Here is a 19732-nt window from a genome sequence, read left to right on the forward strand (position 1 = left end):
TCTTCTGTAGTAAAGGCCTTCTGCACTGAAACACACACCGCCGTGTCTTTTCTGCTGTAATATTAAGGATGAATCTTCTCCTTTGTGTGAATCTTCAGGTGTTTCTTCAGGACTGATGCCCAATGAAATTGTTTACCACACTGTGATCACAGTTAAATGGTCTTTTCTTTAAATGAAACTCTTCCCGCATTGATCACATTTCACAGTTTCTTTCCGGTGTATTTTTCGGTGCTCTTCTTCAGAATGAGAAGGCAGAACTCTCATGTGAACCTTCAGACTTTTCCATGTGAAGCGTGTTTTTACACTGAGGGCAGGAGACAGATTTTTTGGCTTCTGTTATTCCTTTCTTGTTCACGTCCATCAGGTCTACTAAAATAAACATTAAATCAAGTGAGATTTCAAATGAGAGACAAATGTGACATGAAAAGTGAAGCTCAAAGTCAATATCACTGATGAGTTCAATAGACATTTTAATCCCATCAAATCTGGTCAACAACTGCTGTGCACGATTATGATCTATTTTAATGTCATGAAGATGATGTGTAATACATCACTAGTTTGGTCATGAAACAATGTAAATCTGGTGAGCATCAGCATGTTCTTCATCATGGTGAATGAATGAGGAATCAAGAATAAACACCGACCTCTTTGTTCTTCAGTGTGTTTCATTCTGCAGATTCTGGATCACTGGCGTTCTCTCTGTCCACTCCTTCCAGATGCTTTCTGTGAGTTCTGCTAAAAACAAACAAGTTTAATTTCTAACAGACATGATGCGATAGGAATAATTAATATTTCAGATGCTGAACTAGGCTAATCACATGTTAAAAAAATAGTGACATTGATCATGTGACTTAAAGGGCACCTGTTATGCAAAATTCACTTTTACATGGTGTTTGACGGACACTGCAGTTTTAGCGTAGACCCGCCCTGAGTGAGCTAAACACAGTCCGCCAGTGTTTCGTTACTCTCGTTATTACTCGAGAATGGATCTGTACCAACTGACCGTGATCCAGCTTACAGTCTCCGGAGTGATAGGCCTAACGTTACTGATCACGACAGTAATGCCCACTTTATTACAGTCAGAGTCAGAGTCGTTTATTACATCAGAGTTGTTTTACGGATATAAATTTTACCAGTTTATTAAGCACTCCCTGAAAGGGTGTAAGGGTCAAACAGGTCAATTGAGCTCAAAGTGAATTATTAAATAATTTAAGGCCGTAACTATCAGCTCTGCAGCGGATATAAATATCCAAACTAGTGAAAACACTATTTATGAGCAAGGTAACTTAGATCAGCAGTTTAAGACATGAAATTCCTAGCACATAACACAAGAACACTTCTCTTTGAAATACAAACAAGACTTGATATTCTATTACATAGAACTAATATCTAACACACACACACACACACACACACACACACACACATTCATACGAGTTGCAGAAAGAAAGAAAGCAGGGCTCCAGACTGCGACAAATGGTCGCATTTTGCGACTAAAATTTGAGAGTGCGTGACTGAATTTTACATCCATGTACATTGTTACATTACATTTTACATTTACATGTGCAACCAGTATATTTGCCATGAAGGCAATCCATGAAGACATTCATCTTTAGGAACTACATGGACAAGTCTTACCATGCCTTATGGGGGATGATGGTAACTAAGTTGCCATTCTGCTTTGATTACAAGGTACCCCATTATGATCATATCCTTGTTAATTTAGTAATTATTACTTTTTGATTAAATACACTACACTAATGATCCATTCTTTGTAGAACATCCTACATCTTGTGCACATCACACTGGTCCTCCCAGTCTCCTCTGCTATATGTGAAAGGTGGATTTTCTTCTCAGAAGAGGATTAAATCTGATGTCCCTGCATGTAGACACTGTGGAGGACTTGATTCGAATTAGCATGGAGGGACCTAGTTTACAAGAGTTTGATGCCAAGGAAGCTGTACAAACATGGTTCAGTCAGGGTAAAAGGTCTAGGAGGCCAAATTACAAGGGCTGGCCTTCTGAGCCTCCTAGTGGAACACAGGAGGATCTGCTCTAAGGGGGAGTGAGTAAAGGCTCAAGTTGTTTTGGCCTACTTGTTATAGTGGAATGTTATTAGCCAGTGCCCCTAATATTTACATACATTTAAGTATTGTTTGTAACTGTGAAATGACCGAAAGGTTACTAAGCACATTGTTACTAAGCACTTTTTTTATTCTGAATGTATGGTATATTTGTTTAATATGTGTACTGTCATGACAGCGATGGTGCTGTCAGTTTACCTTGTTGTTGCATCTTCAAAAGTGCACAATAAAATGTGACACTGAATTTGAAACAGCACACTGTAATTTCTGCATCTATTATCAAATTATTTATTAGTAATACAGTGGAAATTAGTAGATTTGGTTAGCATGTTGATTTACAGCAGGGTTCACCAATCTCGGTCCTGGAGGGCCGCTGTCCTGCAGAGTTTAGCTCCAACCCCAATTAAACACACCTGAACCAGCTAATCAAGGTCTCACTAGGCATACTAGAAACTTTCAAACAGGTGTGTTAGAGCTGGTTGGAGCTAAACTCTGCAGGACAGCGGCCCTCCAGGACCGAGATTGGTGAACCCTGATTTACAGTGTGCGTCCCTAGATTTTCTGGTTGTGCCCCTAAAATTTTCAGTTGGGGGCCACTGTGCTCCTAGTGAAAAAAGTTAGTCAGGAGCCCTGGAAAGTGAGGAAAGAATGAGTTTTAAGAGTGAGATGATGAAATGCCAAGTTTCTAGCAAAATATGCTAGCCGAACTTAGCCCCGCCCGCAACATTTGAGGTCGGGAAGTTTGGTCTGGGCTTGATCCGTTGTGGAGCAACTATGCTCGAACCAGAGCTGTTCGGACCGATCAAATTGTCAGGGCGTTTTTTATACGATGATGGACAGATGATCAACAGTAACGTATTCATCCACGTCACAAAGAGCACTTGGGTTGAATTCGTTAACAACAAAGATGGCTGCCGCTGGAGAATTCAGGTGTAGATTCCGCCATCGCGTCCATTACAAGAAATCGACAGCACATTCATTTTAAAAGAGGAACAGAGAACGGCGATCAAAGCATTTGTCGATTGTAAAGATGAACGAAGAACATGCGTCACTTATTTTCATTTTCTTTCCTGGTTCGGTTGAAACACGCCCCATAATCACAGCCCAGTGGAGCAGTCTCAGACTCAGATTCTAGTCAGAATATGAGTCTATGACGACGTCAGGCTAAATATATGCACTTATAAGACATGACCTGAATGAACCAACAATCATTAATTTAACCCATCTATAGTTCCTTAGGTGGGTTATTAAGTTTTATATCAAGGCACCAGTTCAGCTAAGAGTCTGGAGGCTACTAGCGTTTGTTGTGTTCCTTTACTCAAAGGGGTTTTCCTCTGTCTGCGTTCGGGTTCACTGATTGGCTGGCGGTCTAACCTGGATTGATGTCTTGATGACAAAGACATCTGGATTGATGTCTTGAGCAGTCAATCACATGGAAAGTCTTTGAATGAATGAATGAGGCATTTATATAGCGCTTTCATATGTACTACTGTACACCCAAAGCGCTTCACAATCATATCAGAGATCTCTCCTCACGGCAGCCACAGTACAACAGCGCCAGTGCACTCACCACACACCAGCTTTAGTGGAGAGAGAGAGAGAGAGAGAGAGAGAGAGAGAGAGAGAGAGAGAGAGAGAGAGAGAGAGAGCGCCCCCTGCTGGCCTCACTAACACCTCTTCCAGCAGCAACCTGGTTTTCTTAGGAGTCTCCCATCCAGGAACTATTCAGGCTCAACCGTACTTATCTTCAGTGGGCAACCAGTCTTGGGCTACAGGGTGATATGGCTGCTGGCGTTGAAGTTGGAAGCGGGCTTTGCAGTCAAATTGTTGACCGAGACCTTACAGCAAAACTTACTTAGGACCGAGACTCTCAACGGAAAAGAAAAAAAAAACTAGGTAAGAGAAAGAAAAGTGAGGCGAAAGTAGTTAGATGGGTTGAATGAAGCAGTTTAACCCCTTCTGATCTTCAGTTGGGTTCTTTCGTCTGCTCGTCTACATGGTCACTCGTCTGTCTGGTTACTCCGTCATGGCTACTCCATGACTATGTATCTTCTAATGCATTCTGGAATCTTCTCTAGTGAAACTCTAAGGCACAGGTGTCTAACTCAGTTCCTGGAGGGCCACAGCTTCAACACACACACACACACACACACACCTGCAGTTTTCAAATAAATCTAAAGGACTTGATTAGCTGATCAGGTGTGATCCCACCTTTGTTAATTAACCCACCTCTGTTAATTGGCTTAGTTAATCAGCATCCCACCTCCACCCCATCTCCTCACTTCTAGTTCCATCTACTCTTACCAACGGGGCGAGTACTCTAGGTTCGGGCAGAAAATCCAAGCTCGAAGCCCTCCACCCGGACAGCACGCCAAATCCGCATTAACCTTTACCATAATAATTATATGTAGATGTGAACTCATGAAACCACCACAAATGCCATCTGAAGCACTTGTGCCAAGTACTGGCCTATTCTTCCTCTGCTGTGAGAAGGGGGGACTCATTGGGCCCAGTACCTGTTTTATTAAATGCTGTCCTCTGCAGTGCCCTTTTCCTTTTAGCAAGGCTGGCACAGTCCTGCCACTTCTTCCTGACCTCCTTCCCTGATCTTTTAATGCCCCTAGTTGAAGTCAGTTTTGTAGCGATATCCTCCCCGATTTTTTGTTTTTGTTTATTTGTATGACTGCCCTTAAACCTGCTGAAAAAAATATGTTTGTATAGCTCCAGCTCCTCTAAAATGACATTAATCTCCTCTTTTTGAAAAAATTAGTTTCTTTGTTTTTTTTGGTTCAGCCATTTTGCTGTAGGTTTGTGCTTTTATAGATTATTGGCCTCGTAGAAAATGCACATCAGATGAAAACAATTACGCTAAACATTTCATAATACAAGCATGTGCTACATTTACCAGCCATTCTACAAGGTGACATTTCCGCACTTGACAAACAGACAGCGACTCTTAAAGGGTAACTCTCGCCAAAATCGAACCAAGGCTCTTTTTGTTAATCTACCCGAGTCAAACATTCGTGCAAAAGCATAATTAGAATGGAAACTCCACTTTTAAGTTTGACCGTATTTTCGTTTTCGGTCAAAATGCCTTTTGAATGGGAGTGAATGGGGCACAACAACGAGAGCATCAAAATCACTATTTTTAAAACACTAAGGAGGCTCGAAACAACATGAAACTGTGCTTGAAGTATCACCAGGGGCTCTACATATGAACTAGAGCATTGACAACATTGTTTTGTGTGCACAAAGTTTGCTAAAAAGAAAGGTTTTGTACGACTTACACAGAAGAGACTTTGTTTCTCAGCACATGAAAATAAACTACTTACCGTGATCTCAGACTGAGGTGATGTGGTTTCTCCACTGGATGGATCTTCATGTGTAGATTAAGGTGAGTTTTAAAAGAGAAACTCGTCCCGCACTGATCACACGTGTGCGGCTTCTCACACTCAAAGCACATGTACTCTCTCACACCAGTGTGTATTTTCTCATGTTTATGTAAAGATTGCAGCAGTGAAAAACTCTTTCCACACACAGAACATGAATGCGGCTTCTCCTTCGTATGAACTGTCAGGTGTGTCTTCAGGTCTAATGACCTAAGAAATGTTTTGCCACATTGATCACATGAGAACGGCTTCTCTCCAGTGTGGATCATCATGTGAAGATTAAGGTGTGAAGATCGACTGAATCTCTTTCCACATTGATCACATGTGAACGGCTTCTCTCCAGTGTGAACTCTCATGTGTCGCTTCAGGTGACTTTTTAAAGCAAAACTCTTTCCACACTGATCACACGTGTGCGGCTTCTCTCCAGTGTGGATCCTCTCATGTATTTTCAGAGATGAAGACTGACTGAATCTCTTGTCACAGTGTGAACACTTGTAAGGTTTTTCTCCAGTGTGAATTCTCTGGTGCTGTTTTAAATTGTACGCTGTAATAAAAGTCTTCTCACACTCAAAGCACATGTACTCTCTCACACCAGTGTGAGTTTTCTCATGTCCATGTAAATTGTGCAGCAGTGAAAAACTCTTTCCACACACAGAACATGAATGCGGCTTCTCCTTCATATGAACTGTCAGGTGTGTCTTCAGGTCTGATGACCTAAGAAATGTTTTGCTGCATTGATCACATGAGAACGGCTTCTCTCCAGTGTGGATCATCATGTGAACATTAAGGGATGATAATTGACTGAAACTCTTTCCACACTGATCACATGTGAACGGCTTTTCTCCGGTGTGGATCCTCATGTGAAGCTCAAGATCTCGTTTGGTTGTGAAACTCTTTCCGCACTGAGTGCAGGTGAAAGATTTCTTGGCTCTTCTTTTCTTTAAAAATTTATTTTTAGTCTTTGAGCGACTCAAAGGTTTTCCTCCAGGTTTGACATGATGTTCCTCCTCCACTTCACTCAGTTCTTCACTCTCCTCACTCTCTTCCATCGGGTCTGACAGGAAAGAAAAAATATTATTATTTGTTATGTTAAATTTATTTCCGTCATTTCAAGGCCGTTGCAGTGTCTGTAGAGTGGATTGTTTATTGTTTAAATTTTGAATGATTATTATTTGTTATACGTTATATATATATTTGTTTGTAAAAAAGCTGCCGCAGAATGTGACGTCATTTCACGGCCGTTGCATCGTCTGTAGAAATATCACAAAGTGATAAGTGTAGAGTGGCTGCGGCTTTAACTATTTTTAAAGTAATTATTTGTATTAGCATTATCTGTGTCCTACATGTTTCACTCAACCCTGTTACTCCTGACATGATTTTCCTCCTTTTAAAGGATTTCTTAAAACACACAGGAAGTGACATCATCTGGGCACTTTCTACTGCATGATGGGAAGACAAGAAAATAATCTCAATCCATTGTCTCAGTTTTTACACAAACTGTAGCATTGATTGTATTCATCAACCCTGTTACCAAAGTTACTCTAAGAAGAATCTCTATAACTATGAATAACTTGACAAATACATCTTTATCAGTAACTTGGTGTTTACAGACTATTCCTAAAAATATATATATTTGTAAACTATGTTGAAAATAACAAAAATTCTGGTAACGTTGTTGCTACTTGGGAACCAGATATAAAATAAATGTAAGTCTTGACAATCAATATACAAATGTCTCAAACCTCCCTTTACTGACCATTTGTTGAAAATAAACCCAGAACATTCTGTACCGTTTCATAGTTGAACTGTTTATCTAAATGTGATGAAGTGCTTGAAACACTGGTTTCTAACATGAATGTTCTTCAGCATCATGAATGAATGAAGAATAAACACCAACCTCTTTGTTCTTCAGGATCTTCAGTGTGTTTCATTCTGCAGGGTTCTGGATCACTCATGTTCTCTCTGTCCTCTTTAATAAACTCAGTCTTTGCAGATTTCAGCTCTTCCTGATGCTCTGATGCTCGTCTTCACTTGTAGCTGATGGGAATTTACAGCATTTATTGAAGAATTACAGTGGGAGGAGCTTCACTGATGATGTGATCGTAGTGGGAGGAGCTTCAGTGATGATGTGATTACAGTGGGAGGAGCTTCAGTGATGATGTAAATGTAGTGTGAAGAGTTTATCTGCCAAAATCAAAAATATATAAGTTACTGAGTTTGTTTTTATGCTCATGGACATCAGAATATAATAATGTAAATTCTTCCAAATATAAATAATGGTAAGAAAAACAGTTGAAAGCATAAACAGAAATAAACATAGGCTACTGTTAGATTGAACGAACAATGCCAAACCCAGCGCTGAGGGAGAAAAGGTATCTCTCAAGTTTATTAGCATCTTTGTCTCAGAAGCAGAGGTGGACAACGTACACAACTTCCTTACTTGAGTGAAAGTACAGATACTACTGGTCAAATATTACTCTGGTACAAGTAAAAGTTGTAAAGACCGATTTTTACTTAAGTAAAAGTACAGGGCCCGTATTCATAAAGATTCTAAGAATCCTCTCAGAAAACTCTTAATTTAGCTTAAAAACTTTTACGTAGGAGTCTTAGCTTAAAAGCGATTCGGGACCGATCTGAGAGCAACTCTGAGTAAGGAAAAGCCAAAAACGTTAATCTTAGTAAGGAGGCGGGGTTGACCCCGTTGCTATGTATGACACAATCTTTTGACGACTGTGATTGGTTGGTTGTCCAAGAAGGAAAAAAAAATGTGATTTTAAGTATAAGGTCTATTCTAAGCCTTCACTTTGAAATTACATGCGTAATTTTTCCTATTTGACCGTTCTCACACACACACACACACATTATATATGTGTATATAAATCCTTTTTATTTTATTTACCATGCTGTTAATTTCCTATAAGGTATTTGATTGGCTTAGAATGATAAAAATTGTTCCACTCTTTCCAATTACACTGATTGCTGGCATGTCTATTTAAGTGGTGGTTTGAATGTTGGTTTTAATGTATCAAACATGGAATTTTCCCAGTTGCCAAATATCGTAACGTAGTGATTACTTTCATTTCTGCCGCTATGGCATTTCTGTGCTGTGTCGGAGATATTAGCGTGTCTCTAATAAGATCAGTCACAAACATGATCCCTGCACGATCTAATCTATAGCGTCTTATTATCTCACTGTCATCCATTGTCTGCAACACATTTCTTCTCCCTCTTCGTCTTTCTGCCATTTTCTCCTCTGCTAAAGAAACTCTTAAGCCTCTTAAAAGTCCTCGTCCGTGCTCCTAACAATTTTGACCTTAAGACCTCTTTTAAGGGTTAAGATGCTTTCTGAATTACTTTTTTCTTTACTAGGATTTTTTCTTTAATTTTAAGAGTAAACGGCCACATTTCTAAGAATTTTCTTAGAATTTTGTCACTAGGAGCTACTCTTTGCATTAAGATTCTTTATGAATACGGGCCCAGGAGTACTTGTTTTTAAAAGTACTTAATTATTAAAAGTAACTTTCAATGCATTGTTTTATTATTGTTGCATTGTTGTGTGTAATACTTGCACACTTACACTTACCTCTGAATCTATGCCTGCCTACCCTCATATCAATATCAAATTTATTTCTAGAACACAGTTCCAGTAGTGGGATTGAATGTGAGATTGAATAAATCACTCAATAACGTCCACAATTGTTTCGGACACACAAATGTCTGTTCCCTCAAATAGTGCCCTATTTAAAGAGTTTTGGCTTTTAGTATGTTAGCCTTACTGTTATCTATAAGCTAGTGTGCACCAAAACAATGACAAAATTTGCATTTAGGAGACCAAACCCAACGTTGAAAATGAAAATCAGATTAATGTCAGAATCCAACGGCAGATTGACATTAATCTCCAACGTTAGACAGACGTTGTATTGTGGTTGAAAACGAAAATCGGGTTGACGTCAGAAACCAACATCAGTCGGTCTCTGACGTCAATTCGACTTTCATTTCCAGTCACAATGCAACCCCTGCAAAAATGCAACCCCTGCGGGTCCCTGTAACCAAAATCATCCCCTGTCTGACATTACTACTTTCTACTCAAGGACCTGACAGAATTGTAGTGAAGTAAAAAGTAAGACATTTGTCTTTCAAATGTAGAAGTTAAAGTAAAAAGTTTCCAGAAAACATAATACTCAAGTAAAGTACAGATACTCAAAAAGTGTACTTAAGTAAATGTACTTTGTTACTGTCCACCTCTGCTCAGAAGATATAGCAATAATATGAGGGGAGATACAGAGAGTTAACCAATAAGATGTGTATACTTTACATCATATTTGAATAAGATACATTGAATAACAAGGTCATATATGGTCAGTTTCTGGCTTTCCTACCACATGTTCATTAGTAGCCTGGAGGACCCTTATACTAAGTTCATAATAGAGAGAATAGGAGACAGTTCCTTCTTACAGAACAAATAAATCCCTCTGTTATTCGCTTTTGCTGAGACTACCATACTAGAATTTCTTAAAGCTACATATAGTAGGCAACAAATACCCTCAGTCTGCTGACACCAATGAAATGAGCTTTAAGTGTCAATTTACAGGAGATCTGAAGACATCAGCATAATAAATGAGGTGAAAACCGGAACTATTGTCATGAAATAAAGAGTGTTTTCAGCAGATCTGTTAATATTGATGAGCCTCAGACTATCAACACTCATTCAACAAGCCATTCAGGATCATCAGCAGATCATCTCACTTTATTCTGAGTGTTTGCTGTTAGAAACACATTATTTGAGTCAGGATACATGATAAAAGCCTGTAAAACTGCTATATTGAAAGATATCTTACAATATAACATAAATCATCAATAATAAAACAAAATAATTAAATAACCTCTCTTTATGAACCTCTTCAGGGGCCGTATTCACAAAGAATTTTAAGGCTAAAAGTAGCTCCTAACTGGCGAATTTAGGAGCAACTCCTAAAAATAATGGGCGTGTCACTCGTAACTTTAGGACTCCTAATTTTTTTGACTAAGAGTAATTCACGAAGCATTTTAGCCCTAAAAGTAGCACCTAAGCCTGGGATAGCTTAAAAGAAGTCGAGGACTCCTAACTCACTAAGACTCTAAGGCCCGCTATATTGGTCCAATCTGCCGGTTCGCCAATACACGGGGAAGGTATCATGTGTTCTGTCCTCACTCATGCAAAGTATTGGTTGGTTAGATTTGTAATACATTGATTATATGTATTGACTCCATAAATGAAAGGTTTTAATAATATCTGTGCCTCACTAAAAGTGAGCGAATGTTTGACTATTCCTTTAACCATTAAATGAACAATGTCAAAATCAGTTAGAATAACCAAATGTAACAATTTAATATTTCAGATATCAGAGATTAATTCCACAATCAATTCAAATATCTAGAACATGGTTATACATTGGTTACACCAAATAATCTTACCCAGCTTGTACCAGAGAGAGAGAGAGAGAGAGAGAGAGAGAGAGAGAGAGAGAGAGAGAGAGAGAGAGAGAGAGAGAGAGAGAGAGAGAGAGACCACCTATTCCATTCCTGTCCAGCAAAGAAGAGCCCAGAGACCCGGCCGGAGCACACCTTCCTTTATCCCCTTGACCAGGTAACATGGGGGATGGGGGAGACCACCCTCAAAATGGCTTCTTATTCAACAAAAGGGGGATGGCATTATCTGGACCAGTTTTCTCTAAACTTCTATAAACCTTATTTCCTTTTATTTTATCTATCTGGATATGAGATATCTGTACCACTCACTTTGAGACATTTCAAATGACACCAAAAACATAACAGTCAATGATAAACATTCACATTAAACCATGTTCTTGTATGAGTTGTTCTTAGTAGTGTGTGAGAGGAAGTCAGGCTGTGTGGGGGAGGTCGAATGTTAATTAGCCATCAGGGCCTTTTGCTTCATGCAGGCCTCAACCAGTATTTTCAGTCTTACAAGACCTATTCACAAACCGCTTTTTGTGGTATTTCACGTCGCGATGTTTTGAAATGCGTATGCGGCGGCTACAGGAGCTTCCGATCGCGAGGGAACAATTTTGCATTGTAGGCATAACTAGGGATGCAATAACGCCACCAACAACAACCAAAACTAGGCTACTCATTCATTGCATGTAAACTAATTGTAACGTTTGATTGTGAATCAAATTAAAATGTTCTTCTCTTTGCAAATGTAGGCAGAGGCATATAGTGACAGATTAATTAAATAATGTTGCAAAGATACTGCATCAATCCATATGTTTCATTAGGCTACTAGGCTATTTGTTTTGCCTTACTCTTTATTCATTTAGGCTATTTATTCAGTTATTCATCATTTTCCGTCCTTCGCACTACTTGTGAAGCGCACGCATTCTCAGACCTCTCACCTGTCACTCATCATCGTAGGGGAGGTGTTTGGAATCATTACCGCGTTACAATCATCAGCCAATCAAGCTGGTCACTTCAGTCAAGCTCGTGCATGAGTAATGAAGTCATCCATAGCAACGAAGACTCGCTCTTAGTTTAGGAGTTGTCATTTTTCTTTACTAAGAGTAGGTCTGAAAGACGTTGTGAATAACTTTTAAGAGAAAACTCCTAGCTAAAATCTTTTAGTGCGATTTAGGAGTACTCCTAGTGGTAAGATAAAATGCTTTGTGAATACGGCCCCAGGCAAATAACTACAACACATAGGCCTAATATGTGAATCTAAATATAGTTTGACTTTATAATAACTATTAATTGCAATAAAGTAATTCCATCATTTACATGTTACATATTCATATGTACAGAAACTGACAATGATCATACAACTCTTAAAGGTGTCATGACCCACATTTTGCATTTTTCCACGAGAATCAATGTATGTTATGATTGCCTAACGATTATACACTGGCCGGGAAGCCGATATTTAAAAGTGAAGCGTTTGTTTACCTCAGGGTTTGTAAAATATCCCACGTGCACGCGCACTCAAATACGAGATTTTGATTTCTACCCTGGCTTGACGTCACGACGGTGGAGGATATGCCATATATGGACAGCGCAGCAGGAAGCCACGCCCTACCCCTCTCCCCCTCATATTCATTCGGCAAAGAAAGATGGAGAAACCAAGTGCACATCTGCGTTGCTCTGTGGTTGACTGCCATAAACAGCATTCTAATGTGTTTTCTCTACCCAAAACGGACGAAACTATCAGGGATCAGTGGATGAAATTCATTTTTAATGACGCTGTCCCAACAACCCTTTCAACTGGCCTAACGTTTGGTGTCTGCGCTAAACATTTTACACAGGATTCATTTAGTAATTTGGGACAATATCAGGCGAAGTTGGCCTCGAAGCTCCGTTTGGGAAAAGGTGCCATCCCCACCATCAGAGACCTGCCTGAAATTGAAACGGTAAGACTGTGTTTTTATTGCTCTACTGTGTGTACGTTAACAAACATCAGCTAACTGCTAATGCGGCTATTGTATGTAACGTTAGCTTCGAGATAAACACGGTGAATGGACTCTACGAATGCTATCCACATCTTTCCACTTTGTTTTACACAACAGTAGTGATGGTACAGGAGTCCATGGTCAGTGGCTAAAACTGTTTGCTAGACCATATCGCATCGATATAGTTCAAATTTGCGCTCTGCTCCCCGCGCCTCCGCTCTTCCTTTTCCACTCTGCGTGCGTGTTTAGAGCATGTTATGTTATGAGAGATGAATTATGACTACTTCAGAAACCCCAGTACAATAGGAACTACCAGACAGTGACATTAGTGTACGCTGAAATAAAGTCTTTCACTTGAGAAAAACTGACTTTCTTGTCCTGTCAGCCGTTATCCTGTGCTCGGAGCGCACACTCAATACACGCGTAAATGCGGAGGCGCCCGCGCGCTGTATCGCCTCACTGATCAAGGGCAAAAGAAACTACGAGCATGCAACGCCGTTACGTTGAAAATTACACGAAATAAAAGTAAAGCAGGTATGATTTTCATTATATTCAACAGGAGCAGTTTCCATGTTTCATTAACAGTACTTGTTAGTATTGTGTATTCACCATGCCATGGTAACTGTTGTTTCCATGTTAACCCCCAAATGCCACTATTTTTCTTTGTGTTATTTTTTGTATTTTTAAATGACTGTAGTGGCTCATACCAACATTGTATTAACAAAAACTAGTTTGGGACTGCTATTTAATAGCTTTAGCATAGGCCTAATGTTTATTTATTAGTACTAGTCTTTACTATTAGTCATATTCTTACAATTCATGTTAAGTAAAGGGGAAATGTATGTATATATGTGTGTGTATATAGGCAAGTTATAACATGTTTACACAAAATGTGTTTATATATATATTCAATGTAAATGATGATCATAATTAATCAATCGCAAATAACAATATGGGCAATTATGATTTTTGTCATAATCATGCAGCCCTAAGGTGAAGAAACCTGTTTATTATTTATTCATTTGATTTTGCAACTGTTCACTGAAATAGCTGGTTTCAATAAAACTACTTTTAACATGTCATATTTGGCTTTGACTGAACATTTGCTCTCAGTTTGCTGAAAAAAATATCGGGATATATTTCGTATATCGATATTCAGCCTAAATATATCGAGATATGACTTTTGGTCCATATCGCCCAGCCCTAATAATTACACTCATATTTTTTTTTATTTTTTTTTTATTGTAATTGTTTTTTTTATTATTTCATTATGCCATTATTAGGCTAGCACATCTCATGCAGTGTCTGGTACCAGTACTGTCGTTTCATCAAACGTTAGAGATGTTGGCTGCCAGACTGAACCCGTGGTGCTGGCATCAACTGGAACGCAACTGTCTTTTAAAACTTTGCAACCACACTTCCGAAGTGAAGGTATGTAGACTTTTTGATTGTGTTGTCATGTCTATCTGTTTCTCTGCATAAAAGGAACCCAGACAAAAGTCAAGACCACTACTGATGTAGGCATCTGCACATCACCATCTACATTACATCCTGTCTATCCATGGTCCTCAACACCAATAAAGCCACGTATAAAGAGGCCTCGTCTCATGGAGGTGGATGAAGATGAGGCCAGTACTGCAGAGGCTAGCTCCTCTTTTGTGGCACCAGAAGCAGATGACTCCACGTATAACCCCGCAAATTCAGTTAATGTGTTTAGTCAGTCAATGGAAACATTGTAAGTTATTCTGATTTAAGAAAAATTGCCTGATTACTATTCAACATGTTTTTGTCCTATTTCACTAACTGTTTTTAATTATATATCATGTTAATCCTTATGTGAGTACTGATGTATTTGATTATAAACCAGGGACATTTGTCTGTATGCTAAGAACTGCTAAAATTTTTAATGTTTGGTATTCCCTTTTCAATTGACTTGGACCTATATATCTAAACCTGCATTTATACATTGTACTTGCATGTGACTGTTTTCACTTTTGTCAATGTAGGGAAGACACCATTCCCCTTCCTGAACAGTCATCGGCCATTCCCAAAATGAGAAAGCTGTTGGTCTTTGAAGAATGCCTCATGGAGCTTTTTGAGAAGTGCCCAGTGTGTACAAAAGTTTGTGAGGTCAAGACAAGACTGAGAGGTACATTCATGGAAGTTTGGCAGAGATGTCCACATTGCCAGTACCAACGACGGTGGAAGAGTCAGCCAGTTATTGGAAACTCCACACCAGCGGGAAATTTACAGCTTTCTACAGCCATCTACGTGTCTGGTGCTTCTTTCTTCAATATACAGAAGGTATGTCCAAGGAGTTTGTCTAATATTGTTATCATAGCTTCAAAAACCATTAATTGTGGTAATGGAATGCTCTTCATTAAATGGCTGAGGTTGGGGGCTCATCTACTTGATGTTGCATAGTGCAGTGATTAATACCCCCTTAGTCCTCAACGCACACTATCCTTTATATATTTGGTTATTAACAGCAGCAACACGCCTTATTTGGTTTCAATTGGTCTTTCCGAAGCTCTCCAGTAGTCTCCTCATGACCAAATCATTTTGTATTTACTGTTATATAGCAGCAACACTTCAAAAGTCTGTGGGATTGTCTGCCTGGTGGACTAAAGTTGAGTCAGCCCTGTCAAAAGGAAGTTTGTTTAAAGGGATACACCACCATTTCTGGATTTTTGTCTTTTCATGTAAAACCCAAATAGCAACACTGCTTGGTATAAGATTTAGACTCACCACAATTTTCTTCTACATATGCAATGTTAATAAAATATGTTTATCAACATGTATACCCATTAAATGTGATTTTTTTTTTTTTTTCATGACAGGTCTTCAAGGCCATGCAGTTGCAGATGCACAGCTACAGACAGTTCCGAAGACATTGCCGCAACTTCATCGAGCCCGCTGTGCTTCACAAGTGGAAGAATGATCAGGCAGCCGTCTTGCAACAGCTGAGTACAGACGGGAGTGCTATTCTTGGTGGCGATATGAGGGCTGATTCACCAGGCAATTGTTTTTATTTTTGAAAATCTTAATACAGGAAAATAGTGGATTAATGCACTTTTTTTTGCATTATTTTCATCAATAACATTTATACAATTATGTGTTCAGGACATAGTGCAAAGTTTGGAAGCTACACCATGATGGACTTGAACAAAAACACAGTCATCAACATCCAGCTAGTCCAGGTAACTGACTAAATCACATAAATTATGAGATGCCTTTGCTGTATTAGCCTTAATGTATTAAATGTAATCCACTCATATACATATTTCTTAATAGAGCAACGAGGTTGGAGGCAGCGTTAACATGGAAAAGGAAGGTTTGAAGAGGAGCCTTGCAGTCATCACAGAGTCTGGAATTAAGTTGGACTGCATCGTATCGGATCGGCTCCCCCAGATCCAGAAATTCCTCACTGATGCCAAAATAACTCAGTACTATGATGTCTGGCACTTTGAGAAAGGTGTTTGACATTTACTTATTTCATTCATTATGGCAATTGTTGACCTATGTTTAATTGCCCTGGCCATTATTTTATATTTTCAATGTTTTTGTAGGTATGGGCAAAAAATTGACGGCTATTTCTAAAACAAAGGACTGTGAAAAGGTGAAAAAATGATTGCCGATGATAAAGAACCAGATCTACTGGATTGCGGCTTCATCGACCTCTGGGCCAGAGAGGATCGCCAAGTGGTTGTCTGTGATAAACCACCTACAGGACATCCATAACCACGATGACCCCCTGTACCCAGTCTGTCGTCATGCTCCACGTGTGTCGACGGACAAGGAGAAATGGTTTGAAGCAGGTCATTTTATTCTGGTAACACACAAATCCAAATGGCCTACAAAATATTGTAATTTTATGAATTCGATAAAACAGATACCTGATTAAAATGCAATAGAATATCTATAATTCTAAAAGATAATTAAATTCATCATATTTCATTCTATTATAAGCAGCAATTATATTTAAAATATATATGTATTTTGTATGTGATCCCCATTCTTATAAGCTAAAAATAGCTTCTGGTGGAGTCCTGTTTTTACAAACAACAATAATAAATTAAAAACCACATAATTTTCCATATGTGGTGTTGTAAAATAAAAACGAGTGAATTTTGAATTGTAAAAACTGTACGTAGGTATTATACTGTATTGGTTTCTAAGTATGAACACAGCTTAACCTATAACCATTGTTTTATATTCATCAAGTAGGTCACAATCAAAAAGTTGCATAAAGTTGTTGTCCAATATTTTTTTTTCATCAAACTATTAGGAACACCAGTTCATTATAAGTTGGAGAAGCTGTTTACAAGCAAGAGAGTCCTGAAAGACGTGTCAAAGCTAAGCCCCCATCACCAAACGTCATCGCTGGAGGCTTTTCACTCAGTGGTCATTCGATTTGTTCCAAAAAGTGTGGCATTTCCATTCTTGGGAATGCTATGCAGGTAAATAATAATGGGTCTTAATGTTTGTGAAAATGTTCAATATCGAGCCCCAACATCCGTAATACACAGTGACGACATTTGTGAATTTCTCTTTCCAAAGACTCTACCTGTCAGCGATGCACTATAATGAGAACGCTGACCGTCCACAAAGGCAGGCTGATGGGAAACCTTCATTCAAACTTTACTGGCCAAAAGGAAGAAAAGGGACATGTACAGTAAAGCCACTGAAAGAAGAGCCGACATTCAGTAAGTTAACTTATGAATTATTTATTATTGCACACTGATCAAACATAGACAATATATATATATAAAAATAATGTGATAAATTACAATATAAAATGCAGATGTATAATTACAATTATTTGGACTTGTACAACACCATATAAACAGACTTTTGAAACCTATCTGACCTTAATCTGTGAACATAACATTTACATATACATGTGATGCTGTATTAAAAAAATAAAAAAATAATTAAAAGTGAATGTTGATGACAATTTAAAAATGGGCTGTTTTGTTTATTAATCCAAAGAATGTCTGTTCTTGCCTTCAGACTATGTGGATGAGCTGATGCACCTGGTTTTTGATGTGGTGTTTCCTGACCCAGAACCTTTTGTCAGTCAGCTCAAGCAGATACCTGTGCCAGACTCACTCTGCTCTCAGTTTGAAGCACCAGCAAAGGAAGACGTTGTAGCCCGCTATGTGTCACGCTTCAATCGAGCGGGACCCTGAAGCCTGTACAGTTGTGTTCAAAATAGTAGCAGTCCAACATCACTAACCAGATCAATCACTGTTTTTGGTAGAAATTATATTTCTACATGGCAAATAATTTACTAGTAGGTGTAGTAGAGTAATAGAAAAACAACAGACCCAACAGTCATGACATGTATGCTGCTAATTCTGTATAATTGAATCATTAATTGAAAGGGGTGTGTTCAAAATAATAGCAGTGTGGAGTTCAATTAGTGAGGTTAATCATTCTGTGAAAAAACTAGCGTCAATAAGTGGCCCTTATTTAAGGACGAAGGCAGTACTGGACTGTACATGGTGGTTATAGTGCATTTCTCTCTGAAGATCTGAATAAAATGGGCCGTTCCAAACATTGTTCAGAAGAACAGCGTACTTTGATTAAAAAGTTGATTGGAGAGGGGAAAACTTATAAAGAAGTGCAGAAAATGATAGGCTGCTCAGCTAAAATGATATCAAATGCTTTAAAATGGCAACCAAAACCAGAAAGACGTGGAAGAAAACGGAAAACTACCGTTCGAATGGATCGAAGAATAGCCAAAATGGCAAAGACTCAGCCAATGATCAGCTCCAGGGTGATCAAAGAAGATCTAAAGTTACCCGTGAGTACTGCAACAATTAGAAGACGCCTATGTGAAGCCAAGCTATCGGCAAGAAGCCCCCGCAAAGTCCCATTGTTGAAAAAACGACATGTGCTAAAGAGGATACAATTTGGCCTAAAGAGAAATGGCGCAATATTTTGTGGACTGATGAAAGCAAGATTGTTCTTTTTGGGTCTAGGGGCCGCAGACAGTTTGTCAGACGACCCCCAAACACTGAATTCAAGCCACAGTACACTGTGAAGACTGTGAAGCATGGTGGCACAAGCATCATGATATGGGGATGTTTCTCATACCATGGTGTTGGGCCTATTTATCGTATACCACGGATCATGGATCAGTTTGAGTACATCAAAATACTTAAAGAGGTCATGTTGCCTTATGCCGAAGAGGAAATGCCCTTGAAATGGGTGTTTCAACAAGACAACGACCCAAAACACACCAGTAAGCGAGCAACATCTTGGTTCCAGACCAACAAGATTAACGTTATGGAGTGGCCAGCCCAATCCCCGGACCTTAATCCAATAGAAAACCTGTGGGGTGACATCAAAAATGCTGTTTTTGAGGCAAAACCAAGAAATGCAGAGGAACTGTGGTCTGTAGTGCAATCGTCCTGGGCTGGAATACCTGTTCACAGGTGCCAGAAGTTGGTCGACTCCATGCAACACAGATGTGAAGCAGTTCTCAGAAACCGTGGTTATACAACTAAATATTAGTTCAGTGATTCACAAGAAAGCTAAATCTTCAAGCATTTTTCATTTTACACAGTAAATGTTTGACTTTGTAAAGAAAAATGCAGACACTGCTATTTTTTTGAACAGCCTAATATTCCCTTTTCTTCACTTTCTATAAAGTAATAACAAATTTGATAAATTTTTCTTCATGTTTTGATCTTGAATAGAATGTGCAGTGTTCCCAATGCATTTTTGTGTATTGAAATAAAAGTTATTATTAGGATTTTGAGCTTTACTCACTTTTTTAAACACACTGCTATTATTTTGAACACAACTGTAT

General features: G+C 38.8%; 3 protein-coding genes across 3 annotated transcripts; 2 read left to right on the forward strand and 1 right to left on the reverse strand.

The window, feature by feature from the left end:
- Positions 1 to 233: 233 nt before the first annotated feature.
- LOC309480393 (uncharacterized protein) lies at positions 234 to 6074 on the reverse strand. The gene is made up of 3 exons (XM_082144832.1): positions 5417 to 6074; positions 645 to 735; positions 234 to 366 (listed from the first exon to the last, which is right to left on the reverse strand). The coding sequence occupies exons 1-2, from the start codon at positions 6049 to 6051 to the stop codon at positions 666 to 668; spliced, it is 705 nt and encodes a 234-aa protein (XP_082000958.1). The 5' UTR covers positions 6052 to 6074; the 3' UTR covers positions 234 to 366; positions 645 to 665.
- A 4778-nt stretch (positions 6075 to 10852) lies between these two features.
- On the forward strand, positions 10853 to 16395 carry LOC309506570 (uncharacterized protein; the record flags this gene model as incomplete). Its single annotated transcript, XM_082180413.1, has 7 exons — positions 10853 to 12873; positions 14196 to 14343; positions 14554 to 14647; positions 14919 to 15216; positions 15753 to 15930; positions 16036 to 16112; positions 16207 to 16395. Exons 1-7 carry the CDS (start codon positions 12577 to 12579, stop codon positions 16393 to 16395), a joined length of 1281 nt encoding a protein of 426 aa, XP_082036539.1. The 5' UTR covers positions 10853 to 12576.
- On the forward strand, positions 16247 to 19732 carry LOC309480415 (uncharacterized protein). The gene is made up of 5 exons (XM_082144837.1): positions 16247 to 16387; positions 16482 to 16730; positions 17201 to 17372; positions 17473 to 17618; positions 17926 to 19732. Exons 2-5 carry the CDS (start codon positions 16550 to 16552, stop codon positions 18102 to 18104), a joined length of 678 nt encoding a protein of 225 aa, XP_082000963.1. The 5' UTR covers positions 16247 to 16387; positions 16482 to 16549; the 3' UTR covers positions 18105 to 19732.

Source organism: Leuciscus leuciscus (genome assembly GCF_965113295.1).
Source record: "Leuciscus leuciscus genome assembly, chromosome: 1".
Taxonomy (NCBI): Eukaryota; Metazoa; Chordata; class Actinopteri; order Cypriniformes; family Leuciscidae; genus Leuciscus; species Leuciscus leuciscus.

Excerpts from the sequence above, each read along its gene's own strand:
- LOC309480393 (XM_082144832.1), bottom strand. The coding sequence starts at position 6,051 with ATGTGCTTTGAGTGTGAGAAGACTTTTATTACAGCGTACAATTTAAAA. Across the intron at positions 736-5,416 it reads CACCTCAGTCTGAGATCACG|CAGAACTCACAGAAAGCATC; the intron begins GTAAGTAGTTTA and ends GTTTGTTTTTAG.
- LOC309480415 (XM_082144837.1), top strand. The coding sequence starts at position 16,550 with ATGATAAAGAACCAGATCTACTGGATTGCGGCTTCATCGACCTCTGGG. Across the intron at positions 16,731-17,200 it reads GGAGAAATGGTTTGAAGCAG|GAACACCAGTTCATTATAAG; the intron begins GTCATTTTATTC and ends TCAAACTATTAG. Across the intron at positions 17,619-17,925 it reads GAAAGAAGAGCCGACATTCA|ACTATGTGGATGAGCTGATG; the intron begins GTAAGTTAACTT and ends TCTTGCCTTCAG.